This window comes from Silurus aristotelis, assembly GCF_946808225.1.
Source record: "Silurus aristotelis genome assembly, chromosome: 27".
Lineage (NCBI taxonomy): Eukaryota > Metazoa > Chordata > Actinopteri > Siluriformes > Siluridae > Silurus > Silurus aristotelis.
This window is the reverse complement of record NC_139600.1, coordinates 14,887,745-14,900,787: the sequence shown is the minus strand read 5'-3', so window position 1 is coordinate 14,900,787 and position 13,043 is coordinate 14,887,745. Positions and strand designations below refer to the sequence as shown.

Below are 13,043 nucleotides of genomic sequence, written 5' to 3'. Positions count from 1 at the left end.
ATGTGGAAGGGTGAACTTAAACATGCCCTTTATCGAATGTGTATCTACTTTTGAGTGTGTGAAAAATGACGAACTGTCTACAAAATACCTGTAATGCAGTGGAGGGCCGTGCAGTTGGTACCTGGGCCTTTAGTGAGGACTTACATGACTTAATCCACCTCTTTATACCACCACCAATTATTGAAACCATCAATACTATACAAAAACGTGATATAACAACACGTGGAATTACAGAGAGAGAGGAATTTCACATATGGAGGGTAAATACTATTTGACTAATTAAAAAAACCCAGTTTAGACTCCAAACCTCTACACTACAACCACAACTGTGCACCTACAACATCTGGAGCAGTTCAGAATCAATACGCAGACTCATAATTTGCACTGCTCCTCAGAGGCTGTAATGCAGTGGTACCGCTCGTATTCACTGGTCTGGAAGTGGAGAACAAACCCTTTCCTGGGCTGAGACACGCTAGCTAACTTCAGGGTTGGCCGACCTTCTCACCATGTATAGCTTTTCTTGAAAATTGATTTTCAAGTATGTCCGAGACCAAATAAATTTCTCTTCCTCTGTTAGCCATTGTGTTCGTAAAAAAGTCTAACTCAGATGTATTAATGTGTGCAGAGCTACAGAAGTGTTTTACCAGTCAAACTTGGCTATAACAGTTTCCCTCTGACCAACCAATCAGAGGACGGCAAAATGCTGATACTATTCTGGGCCAGCTAGCTGCCCTGTGAATTTGAAATCTGATTGGTTAAAGAAACAGACCCAATACTAATATTGTCTAATGTCACTGTGGTGGTGTACAGAGGCCAAATTACAAATTATGAGTGTTATCAACCTGTCTGTAAGTAGTCAACTTAAACTTAGCCTGTCTGCTAGTACTGATAGGATTTACCATGTAACTAGTCATAGTAACCAACAACTTAGCAAACACCTGCTCTGAAGCTGCTATGTTCCTTTAGCCGTGGTGGACAAAGTACACAAACCTTGTACTTGAGTTAAATTAGTGATCAAAACAAGTTTAATACAGTATACAGTAAGACATTATAGATGACCAATCAACCTGGTATTGTTTGTGTTATGAATCAGATGGTCAATTTGCCAAGAATACCCTAGATCCTTCTAAAGTGGAACAAAAATTAAGTGTCGTTTAGGAAAATCAAGCACAGTAAGATTTCCTGTTAGGCCTGGCCAGTGAAACGAGTGGAATAAAAATGCACTGCTTGGATTGATACAAAAGAAGACATGCAAACTTCCTATTGGATACAGAATCCCAAGTAACCACAATTCCCTTGTCCTACTATGAAAATCACCTATCAATACATTCTAAAAAATTCACTGGATCATGTTTCTGAGGTTAAAGGAGATTTAGGAAAAAGTTTATTTATTTTAGTAATTCAATACTAACAGTGAAACTCATATATTAAGATTTATCACACACAGACTGATATATTTCAAGTGTTTATTTCCATTAATTTTGATGATTATGGCTCACATATAATCATTCATTCATTCATTCATTCATTCATTTTCTCCCGCTTATCCGTAATTCGGGTCGCGGGGGCAGCAGTCTAAGCAGGCCCCCGAGGACTTCGACTGCCCAATCCTCACAGCACCGTCCCTTACGGTCCCTTCTGCAGGTGGTGAGCCCACGGGAAGGCGGCCCCACGTCACTCCGACGTCACGGACCTTGATATATCCCTCGTAAAGGACCCCCGGAGCATAGAGGGTTAAGGGCCTTGCTCAAGGGCCCAAGAGTGCCAGCCTGGCGATACCGGGGCTTGAACCCCAGACCTTCCGATCCGCAACCCAGCGCCTTAACCGCTGGAGCCACCACTCCCCTCACATATAATCAAAACCCAAAATTTATTTTGACAGAAAAATTGAATATTACTTAGGACCAATTAAAAAAAATAAAAATAAAAATGAAGGATTTTATTAACACATAAATGTTGGACTACTGAAAAGTATGGAAATGTACAGAACTCAATACTCCGTTGGTGCTCTCTTTGCATGAATTACTGCAGTGGCATGGAGGCGATCGGTCTGTGACGCTGCTGACTTGGTTTGGAAGCCCAGGTTGCTCTGATAGCGGCCTTCAGCTCTTGGTTGTTGGGTCTGGTGTCTCATAGATTTCTCTTTACAATATCCTATAAATTGTCCATGGGGTTCAGGTTGGGAGAGTTTGCTGGCCAATTAAGCACATGGATACCATGGTCCTTAAACAAGGTATTAGTACTTTTGGCAGTGTGGGCAGGTGCCAAGTCTTGTTGGAATTTGAAATCAGAATCTCCATAAAGCTGGTCAGCAGAGGGAAGCATGAAGTGTAGTTCAGTTCAGTCTCAGGTGATTCCGGGGTTCAGTCAGCATGAAAAATTAAGGTTGTAGGGCATATTATCATGGAGCTGGATTTGTACACAGGTTTGGTTTTCCTTGTTTAAGTTCCTCAAGTTCGTCCTATACAATTATGTGCCTTAAAATTAGTGGTAACAGTCCAGGGAGGAATCTGTTATGGCTGGAAAAGTCAGGTGTCCCAATACTTGTCTGTATGGTATACATTAGAATAGACGATATTACCTGTTCTTATTTTTTTCTTTAAAAGAAGTAAACTGCATGTGTTTTCTTTGCAAAGTTACTTATCATCAACTAAGACAGAATGCATTTATTTTGTTTTATTTATTTGAAAGCAAGAATAATAAAAAAAAAAAGTCAGATATGAAAAAATGAATCAAACAAATAAACTTTAAGAAAATATTACAACGCATATGAAAATATGCTAGTAATATAGAAACACTAATGGATGTACCTAATATAAAATGACACTCAGTAAAGTGAAAGCATTTGGAATGTGTTTTTGCTCTACTGGTCTACAATCCATTTCTCTTCACAGAGATTTAAATGGAAATGGTTTTCTCACATATGTAAAATATATTGGCACTGCATGTATTATCGTTCCATGTTTTAAGGTCGTCATCCACTGGTCTTCTATTTTCAGGACTGTAACCAGTTTCAACACAATTTTCATCTCCAGTAAAATTGTTTGGCTCATGAATCCACCAGAAACTGAAAACACACACAAAGGATAAGCACTTTTAAGCTCTTCAGAGAAAAAGTTAATAACGAGCAAATCACTGAATTTAATGAGATGACTGAGTTCTTACGTAGTTTTCAGTGGTGTACCGTCCACCCATTTCCACAAGCCCTCTGTGTTTTGTTTACTCAAACCAATCCAAGCTGATTTTGATTTTCTAAACGTCTCAATGAATTCCTGTTCAGGTAAATTAATAATGCACATAACCATCCAATCACAGTTATAAGAATTTAGAAATATGAGTTCCATATGATGTTCTCTAACTGTCTCACCTGTTCTTCTCTGCTTGTTACGATCACGAGGTTTGCATTTTTATTAGCGCAGTCGTCTCTGCTCTGAGTCCAGTTCTTGTGCTCAGTAGACATGTGGTAAATACTGAAACTGAAGCGGACCCACCCCATCCTGATATCCTCAGCTGTACCTACAAGAAATTAGCATTTGTTCATTCAGAGTGAACTGCATTTATGCAGAGTCGAAACAGATATGTACAGAGGTAAGGTGTTGTTTCATTTATTTATTTATTTTTTATTTAAAATGCTCCCGATTGTTAAATATGTTTTTTCCTCTGGATTTTTATTTCGTTGGAAGACCTCATTAAAGATATAATAATTCTGACATTTAAGTTGTTATTTATTTCGATACAATTTCGGTACAGTCGGAAAAGATTGCGTATTTTGCAAAAGGATTATGTTGTAAAATTCAGCTTAGTAACCACAATCACTAGAAAGTTAGCGAATGTTATAAAACATTCAACTGACCTATTTCATGTAAAATAGCTGTGATGTTCTGTGAAAGGTTTTTCTTTATCTTCCAGATTAGCAATGAATAATTACACATTTTTAACTTTTCTCCCAGGTGTAAATGTTTTCTCTCGATGAAAAAAAAAAATTTAATCACTGACTAAAGTTGAAAAGCTTTTCCTGAAGTACATCTTTCTGTCTCTGGAGCCGGTCTATCTTTTCAACCAGTCCGGTGTCGTTGCTCTGGAACTTCTCAGTAACTGTAAATTTACCAACATATTCATGAATAATTAGAATTAATAACTTAGACAAAGCTGATAAAAATATATTGAATGTTTTACTCAAACCCTGCATCATATAAATAATATAACCAAGTCTTAAATTTATCACGGATAAGTCGAACACTGACACGTAAAAATGCATTAAACATTTTAGCACTCTTCAGTCTTTAAAAGCTGAACCTACAGTGCAGTCTCAAGACGATGTTGAGAGTCGCCTGAAGAAGACACATCAGACCCAGACACAGTGCAGTCAGTCTGAACGCTCCTAAAAAAAATGCCATAGCAAGTGAGCATAATTTATGATTACAAATGTGTGTGTTTGTGTGTGTGTGTGTGTGTGTGTGTGTGTGTGTGTGTGTGTGTGTGTGTGTGTGTGCAAATTCTTACCTCTGTATTGAGCATCTCTCACACAGGCTTTTACCACTTTCTCCATGTTCTTATACATAAGGTCTTTATTGTGAATTCCCATTCCCACTTTAGAGGCTGTGATGTACACTCCAATGCTGAAGCGTCTCCTTATGTGTGTGTGTGTGTGTGTGTGTGTGTGTGTGTGTGTGTGTGTGTGTGTGTGTGTGTGTGTGTGCACGCTATTTCTGCACTGCCATGTGGTTGGTTAACTTTTTTTTTTTAGACATAATGCTGTGACTCACAGGAAAAGCGTAATATTTCCAAGTAGTGCACTGGATTTCCTCTTCACACAGAGCGCTGTGGCAGAGGTACTCAGGACACACAACAGCCAAGTAACCTTGGGGCACACACTTCCTTCTTGTCACATCATTTGTCACCATTACTTATACAAGTGCCTGTTGTAACCCAAACCTAAAGCAACCTTCTTGTTGTCCCAGACCACCAGCCAGTGGGCAGTGCTCCCATTGGGAACCATGATCCAATCAAGTGTGGCCAATTCTGTTTTCCTTCTGAAAGTGGTGTATTGGTTAACCGACTATATCCCAGACATGACCAATTCCCAGACCCAGATGAAAGGCCCAACACCTGATGGTCTGCCCTGCCGAGTTCCACACTGAGGCCGACTGGGAGGCCTCCCTCTTAAAGCTCCCATTTGATCTCAACACTGCAACCTTCCAACTCCTTCTCTTGCCTGATGCCGACTGCACAGCCTACCAATCAGGACAATGGTGCTTCCTTAAAGCTTCCTTGAACCTGATTTCGATACTTGCTGTGCAAAGCCTCATTTCTCATCAAACGTACTGTATTCATTTATACGTCTCACCATCAAATGAAAGGCTAATGTTCCGCTGAAAAGAAGGAAAGATGAAACGCCTTCCATCCTAAATGTAGTAGTGATCATTTGTACAGTAAAAGACAAGCAAACAATAGAATGAGAAAACATTTTAGACTGAACAAACACTAATCGGTCCCATTCAAACCATGAGCGGCAACTAACCAACAGTCTGCTTATCTTATAGACGTATCTGATGAGGTAAACCCTAAAAAAAAATTAAGTTCAAGAAAGTTCTTAGCAGACGTATTTAAAACAGGAAGTGTCTGAAGAGGACATGCTTCAGAAAGATGTAAAATTGCAGACATTAAGCAGCATCTGCAAAATGCAAAGCACCTGAAGCAAATTTCAGAATTAAAGAAGCAATTAGAGGAGTTCCAAAGAAACTACTCTGAGAATATCTCTCATTCAAGAGAAGAGACATCCCTGTCAGGTCTAAACCTAAACCGGTCCAGCAAGATGTCTATGGGCAGCTTTTACTGGCAGTGTAGATGACCAACCGGATGGACATGATGTGCTTGATCAGGGTTAAACTGACTGCAGCAGAAATTCCAACCTTGACACCAACACACATTTGATATATTTGATGCCAGTTGCACTCAAGGAAATTCTGTCAGCTTCAAGTCAACATTTTATGGCTAGAAAGCAGTAGTTAAATCCTTGGAAGTAAAAAAAAAAAAAAACAGCAAATCTGACAGGATCTAGTAATTTTTTAGGTTCTAGGTTTTTTGTTTTTTTTTCTGTGATTCCATCTGTTGTGACTCTCCATTCACCATGCTTAAAAAAAAACTTATTTCTCATAATTTCAGTGCCAATATTATTGTCAGGAAGATTAAGACAAGTACATTACATCTATCTGTACCTATGACTATTTCAAAAGTGTATAGAGTTACAATATTCACTACAGTATCTGCACAAGCATTTGTGGACACCTGAAAATAGGATTTGCTTCTTGAACATCTCATTCAACATTTAGTCTCCATTTACTGTTATAACAACCTCAACCCTTGTGAGAAGATGTTCCACTAGATTCTGTGGAGATTTGTGTGAAAATTATTCAGCTACAATGGTTTTAGTAAAGTCAGGTACTGATGTAAGTGAGGTGTGAAGGCCTGGGGTTCAGTCAGCATAAAAAAAATTCAGGGCCGGTCAGGGCCAGCAAAGTCTTCTCTCCTGCCCTAAACACTATTATAAGCACTGTCCTACATTTACAACCTAAATTCTAATAATTGTTCCATGAAATTGTATTAATTTATTCCCAACAGTTTATTCTCTTCTTTATTGTTTCTCTTGGCTGCACTGCTTCCAGTCTGTGGATGTGGATGTTAGATTTTTTGTCCAATGCTATGTCAATCTAATCTGCCCAGGGCCTTCACAATCAGTAGTGCTGGCCCATGTACCTTAGACAATATTAGCATTGGGTCTGTTTCTTTAACCATCAGATTTCATATTCGCCTCACAGAGCAGCTAGCTGGCCCAGAAAAGTGTCAGCATTTTTCCGTCCTCTGATTGGTTGGTCGGCCAACCCCAAAGCTAGCTAGCTTGTCTCAGCCTGGGAAAGGATTTGTTCTCCACTCATTGATTCTGAACTGCTCCAGATGATGTAGGTGCACAGTTGTGGTTGTATTGTAGAGGTTTAGAGTCTAAACTGGGTTTCTTGCTTTAGTAAAATGGTTTTCACCTCCATATGTGAAATGCCTTTCTCGCTGTAATGCCACATGTTGTTATATTACGTTTTTGTATAGTATTAATGGTTTCTATAATTGCCACGTGATAGTGGTGGTATTAAGTCCCAGGTACCAAATGCACGGCCCGCCACTGATTAGACCCCATTTGGGTAATACAGAGGTCTATATAAATGTGTGTGTGTGTGTGTTTTACATTTAATATTCTAAAGATATGATCTACTTAACTGTTTTATTTATTTCAGCAAACTTTAACAAATGTCTTCATTACTTCCTTCATTCATTCATTAAAAAAACCTTTGAAGCTGAATATAAAACACTAAAGAATCCATATCACTTCCTGGTTAGCGGCTAACGCTAGCGCTATTGATTCTTTATTGTATTTCTGGTACGGAGCGAGTCGCCACAGTGACACTGCGTTAACTCTAGTTTATTTTTTAGACCTCTGGCATGGTTGTGTATGTTTTCAAGTTTAATAATAACTTTTTAAAATGCACTCAAAGTGTGAGGTGGAGACTAAACAAACCTAAACAAAAGTCATGGTCCGCCACTTTCCTAAGGAAACTCAGCTTTTAACTATATTCCGTAAAATGAAACTGAAGTACCGTAAGTTCGTTCAAAGACTTTGCTTAATCATCTCAGTTCATGTGAAAAGACTCTAATGTTAATCCTAACACACTGATCTATTATTAGAATGATATTAATGAGTCAAACACTGATTGATTTTTATTGCAATTATCATGAGCCAAAAACCTTCCTTTCAACTATTTGCTTTTCAAAAACTCACGTAAGTGAGGCCACGGGTGTTGTGGCGAGGTCGAGTCTGCAGATTCTTCTATAATTTATTTCTCACAAAATGTTCTGCTTGTTGTTGAACTGATGCTGAACTGTATGTTGGTAAGTAGTACCCTGATTAGTGGTCTGGTGTGAGTTACGTTTTTTATCCACTCATAAATAAACAGGAACGACTGATCTATCGTCTTAACTAAGACATTAAATGCATTTATTTAAAAGAAGAATAAAAGAAAAAACATCTCCATACAGAATCAGACATGGAAAAATACAAGTCAAAACACCTTCAAGAAAATATAACAACGCTTATGAAAAATGCTAGTAATACACAAACACTAATGGATGTAGCTAATAAAAAAACGACACACTGAATTGAATGCATTTGGAATGTGTTTTTGCTCTACTGGTCTACAATCCATTTCTCTTCACAGAGATTTAAATGGAAATGGTTTTCTCACATATGTAAAATATCTTGGCACTGCATGTATTATCGTTCCATGTGTTAAGGACATCAACCACTGGTCTTCCATCTTCAGGACGGTAACCAGTTTCAACACAATTTTCATCTCCATTATGATTGTTTGGCTCTTGAGTCCACCAGAATCTGAAAACACACATAAAGGATCAGCACATTTAAGCTCTTCAGAGAAAAAGTTAATCACGAGCAGATCAATGAGTTCAATGAGATGACTAAGTTCTTACGGAGTTTGCAGTTGTTTACCGTCCACCCATTTCCAAAAGCCCGCCTTGTTTTGGTTATTCAAACCAATCCAAGCTGACTTTCCTCTTCTAAACAACTCAACGAAATCCTGTTCAGGTAGAATTATTTATAATGCACAGTTTAACATCACTATTCCATCAAAATGTTTTTCTCTTTCTGTCTCACCTGTTCTTCTCTGCTCGTTATGATCACGAGGTTTGCATTTTTCTTAATGCAGTCGTCTTGGCTCTGAGTCCAGCTCTTGTTCTCCTTAGACATGAAGTAAAGACTGGACCTGAAGGAGACCCACCCCATCCTAAGATCCTCAGCTGTTCTTAGAAGAGATTAGGATTTGTTCTTTTAGACCTGATGAAATTCCATGAAAACATCTAAAGTAGGTAAGGTTACCTCTATGTTTGTAGCCAATCAGGTCTGTAAAAAAGGAAGTTTATCGTATGCTACGTATTTTAGTCTAACTTTAATTCTGATTGCTGTCAAAGCTATTAAAGACCAGGCATTACATTATGATCACCTGCCTGATACCGTGTTGGTCCCCTTTTGCTGCTAAAACAGTCCTGACCCATCGAACATCAACAACATTAACTTCTTTAGCAGTTTGAGCTACAGGAGCTCGCCTGTTGGATCGGACCACACAGATTAGCCTTCGGAGCGAAGGCTGGTCCGTGTGGTCCGATCCAACAGACGATGGATCCGATCACCTGCATCAATGAGCCTCAGCTGTCGCCGGTTCACCACTGTTCCTTCTGACCACGGCAGACCAGGAACAGCCCACAAGAGCTGAAGTTTTGTAGATGCTCTGACCCAGACGTCTAGACGTCACAATTTGTCAAACTCGCCCATTTTTCCTGCTTCTAACATCAACTTTGAGGACAAAATGTTCACTTGCTGCCAAATAAATAAATCCACCCACTAACAGGAGCCATGATGAAGAGCTCATCAGTGATCTTCACTTCAACACTCATAATGTTATGCCTGATCAGTGTGTGTTGTTGAAATCATCAGCCAGGTTTAATAGCAACTAAGCAAATGTCATTTATTTCATTTCAATTAGTAATGAGGTTCACTAGCATTTGTTTTTTTTATTTTTAGTTGTATATACAGTAATTCTATCAGTAATAAAAATAAAAATGAAATGAAATCACTGACCAAAGTTGGAATATCTTCTCTGGAGTTGATCTTTGTCCTGCTGTAGCTGATCTCTCACTTTACCCAGGCTGAGGTAGTTGATGTCTAACTGTCTTTTCTCCTCATTAAGTACATTGTATTTGGCCAGCGTGTAATTTTCACAGTCCATCAAGAACTGCTCTGTATGTTTCTGAGAAAGAACTGAACCAATAGAATTATCATATTAATCTGTGTAATTAAAGGGAAGTACATGTTACCCTGTAGAAGACGATGCAGTCTGAGACACTGTGCCTTACAGACTGACTGGTCTCTTCTCTTTATTGTTATACTGAACGGTAAGGCAGAATTTATGTGCTAATTATCAGCAAATTATCAGGTAAGATTAAATAAACATGAAGTGGCTGATGGAAAATGTAGTCTGTGTTTGATTGCGTTTCTAAACAATTTCACTCCCCCTACTGGTGGAATATGCTACTATGTAGGTATTTTCTATGTAGGAGATGCAACATGAAGGAGGTTGTAGACTGTAAGGTGTTGGCAGGGGACAGTGTAGCTAGACAGAATAGGATGGTGGTCTGTAGGACGGCTTTAGAGGTAAAAAAAAATAAAAATTAATTAGAGAAGAGTGAAGACTGAAAAAGAATAAGGTTGTGGAGACTGAAGGAGGAAGACTGTATAGTATGTGATTCAGAAAAGAGGTCAGACAGGGGTGCGGTGGTGGTGAAGAGGTGCTGGATGATTGGGCAACTACTGCAGAAGTGATTAGGGAGACAGCTAGAAAGGTACTTGGTGTGACATCTGGAAATAGGAAGGAAGACAAAGAGATGTGGTGGTGGAATGAGGAAGTGCAGGAGAGCGTCAGAAGAAAGAGCTGGTACCGATCTTTAAGCATAAGGGAGATGTGCAGACCTGCAGTAACTACAGGGGGAATAAAGTTGATCAGTCACACCATGAAGTTATGGGAAAGAGGAGTGGAAGTCAGGCTGAGAGAAGAGGTGACCATCTGTGAGCAGCAGTATGGTATCATGCCAAGGAAGAGCACCACAGATGCATTATTTGCTTTGAGAATGTTGATGGAGAAGTATAGAGAAGGACAGAAGGAGCTGCATTGTGTGTTTGTGGATTTAAAGAAAGCGTACGACAGGGTGAAGAGAGGAGTTGTGGTATTGTATGAGGAAGTCTGGTGTGTCAGAGAAGTATGTGTGGGTGGTGCAGGACATGTATGAGGACAGTGTGACAGCAGTGAAGTGTGCAGTAGGAACGACAGACTGGTTCAAGGGGGAGGTTGGGCTGCATCAAGGATCGGCCCTGAGCCCTTTGCTGTATCCTGATGGACAGGTTGACGGACGAGGTCAGACAGACATTTCCGTGGACTATAATGTTTATGGATGATTTTGTTATTTGTGGTAAGAGTAGGGAGCAGGTTGAAAAGAGCCTGGAGAGGTGGAGGTGCACGCTGGAGAGAAGGGGAATGAAAGTCAGTAGGAGTAAGACAGTACATGTGTGTGAATGAGAGGGAGGGCAGTGGATTGGTGCGGTTGCAGGGAGAAGAGGAGGAGAAGGTGGAGGAGTTCAGGTACCTGGGGTCAACAGTGCAAAGTAATGGAGAGTGTGTTAGAGAAGTGAAGAAAAGAGTGCAGGCAGGGTGGAGTGGGTGGAGAAGAGTGACAGCAGGAGTGATTTGTGATAGAAGAGTATCTGTGAGAGTGAAAGGGAAAGTTTATAGGATTGTGGTGAGACCTGAGATGTTGTATGGTTTAGAGACAGTGGCATTGAGTAAAAGACAGGAGGTGAAGCTGGAGGTAGCAGAGCTGAAGATGTTTTGGTTTTCGTTGGGAGTGATGACGATGGACAGAATTAGAAATGAGTTTATTAGAGGGACAGCGCATGTAGGACGTTTTGGAGACAAGGTAAGTGAGGTGTGATTGAGATGGTTTTGACATGTGCAGAGGAGGGACATGGGGTATATCAGTAGGAGAATGCTGAGGATGGAGCCACCAGGAAGGAGGAAAAAAGGAAGACCAAGGAGGAGGTTTATGGATGTGGTGAAGGAAGATATGCAGATAGTTGGTTTGAAAGAGGCAGATGTAGAGGATAGGGTGGTATGGAGACGGATGATCTGCTGTGGCGCCCCCTAATGGGAGCAGGCGAAAGAAGAAGAAGAAGACTGGTGGAAAACGCTACTTCAGCTAACAATGGTCAAAGTTAAAATCGATACTATAGATTTTTTTCACATAAATTTTGAGGTTAAAGCAGTTCGAAAAGCAGCAAGAGTATAACACCAAATGTACTGTATAACGTGTCATAATACACATATAAAAAGTTACAAACTTAATTTAAAAGCATTTGTTATTTTGTAATGATGATAAACAGCAGCAGTTGTAACCTGCGACTTACGGTACAGCCTCAGGACGACGTTGAGAGTCGCCTGAACGATACACATTAGACCGATGCACACTCCAGCCAGCCTGAATGCTCCTGAAATTCAAAAACACATCATCAAGATAGGATTCAAAGTGATACCATGTGATACTAAATGTTGTATCTTCTTATATTTTATAATAAACACTATATAGTATCGGATATACACCAGATTTTCCCGGCCGTATTTAGATTTTGTAGCATGAAATGTTCCCCTTTGCTTGACCTCGGAGACACAAACTCGTTCCAGCATGACAATTCACCTGTGCACAAAGCCAGCTCCATGAAAATCTGCATCAGAACCTGACTTACTAACGCCATTGTGGCTGAATGAGCACAAATCTTCACAAAATGTCTTCCATCTTTAGTAGATTTTATTATAAGAGCAAACAGGGAAGTGTCCACGTACCAATCAAGTTTCCAACAACAGCATCATGAAATATGAAGATGTTCCTTCACCTTCTTTATTTGAAAGTTTACATAGAAATGACAAAACACATACACTTCAATCTGGAAGACTTTTCCCAGAGGCCCCTGCCTTCCGTTATCCACATTCAAGTATAATTCCCATCCTTACCTCTATACTGAGCGTCTCTTCCAGGTGAGGGAGGTGTTTTCTTCTCCCTCTGTACATTCTGGTAATTAGATTGTTCACGCTGAACTCTCATATCCTGATGTAGAGCCATGGATCAGTCCGACTTGATGGATTGTCAGTGTAAAATGAACAATCAGTGCATCATGAGCATCTGTCCTCACTACATGTAGCGTCACACCGTTACACCATCATCCCAAAAGCAGGAACCGAGAACCATGAAGCAACTGCTGGGAGGAAGTAGAGTTTCTTCACCAAGAAGAATCGTTTTTTTCATGAAAATGTCATTTGGGTAGTTCATATCATTTCATATTCAGTTTATTCTCTTTATACGATTCTGGATTGTATTTA

The 13,043-nt window shown here is 39.7% G+C and overlaps 2 protein-coding genes across 2 annotated transcripts; both read right to left on the bottom strand.

Moving 5' to 3' along the window:
- Window positions 1–2,680: 2,680 nt before the first annotated feature.
- Window positions 2,681–4,664, bottom strand: LOC310721380 (C-type lectin domain family 4 member E-like). Its single transcript, XM_083533044.1, has 6 exons — window positions 4,504–4,664; window positions 4,301–4,381; window positions 3,997–4,095; window positions 3,368–3,516; window positions 3,166–3,272; window positions 2,681–3,067 (listed from the first exon to the last, which is right to left on the bottom strand). Exons 1-6 carry the CDS (start codon window positions 4,583–4,585, stop codon window positions 2,899–2,901), a joined length of 687 nt encoding a protein of 228 aa, XP_083389170.1. The 5' UTR covers window positions 4,586–4,664; the 3' UTR covers window positions 2,681–2,898.
- A 42-nt stretch (window positions 4,665–4,706) lies between these two features.
- Window positions 4,707–12,856, bottom strand: LOC310721363 (CD209 antigen-like protein C). The gene is made up of 6 exons (XM_083533015.1): window positions 12,678–12,856; window positions 12,077–12,157; window positions 9,701–9,880; window positions 8,720–8,862; window positions 8,536–8,642; window positions 4,707–8,437 (listed from the first exon to the last, which is right to left on the bottom strand). Exons 1-6 carry the CDS (start codon window positions 12,784–12,786, stop codon window positions 8,269–8,271), a joined length of 789 nt encoding a protein of 262 aa, XP_083389141.1. The 5' UTR covers window positions 12,787–12,856; the 3' UTR covers window positions 4,707–8,268.
- Window positions 12,857–13,043: the final 187 nt, after the last annotated feature.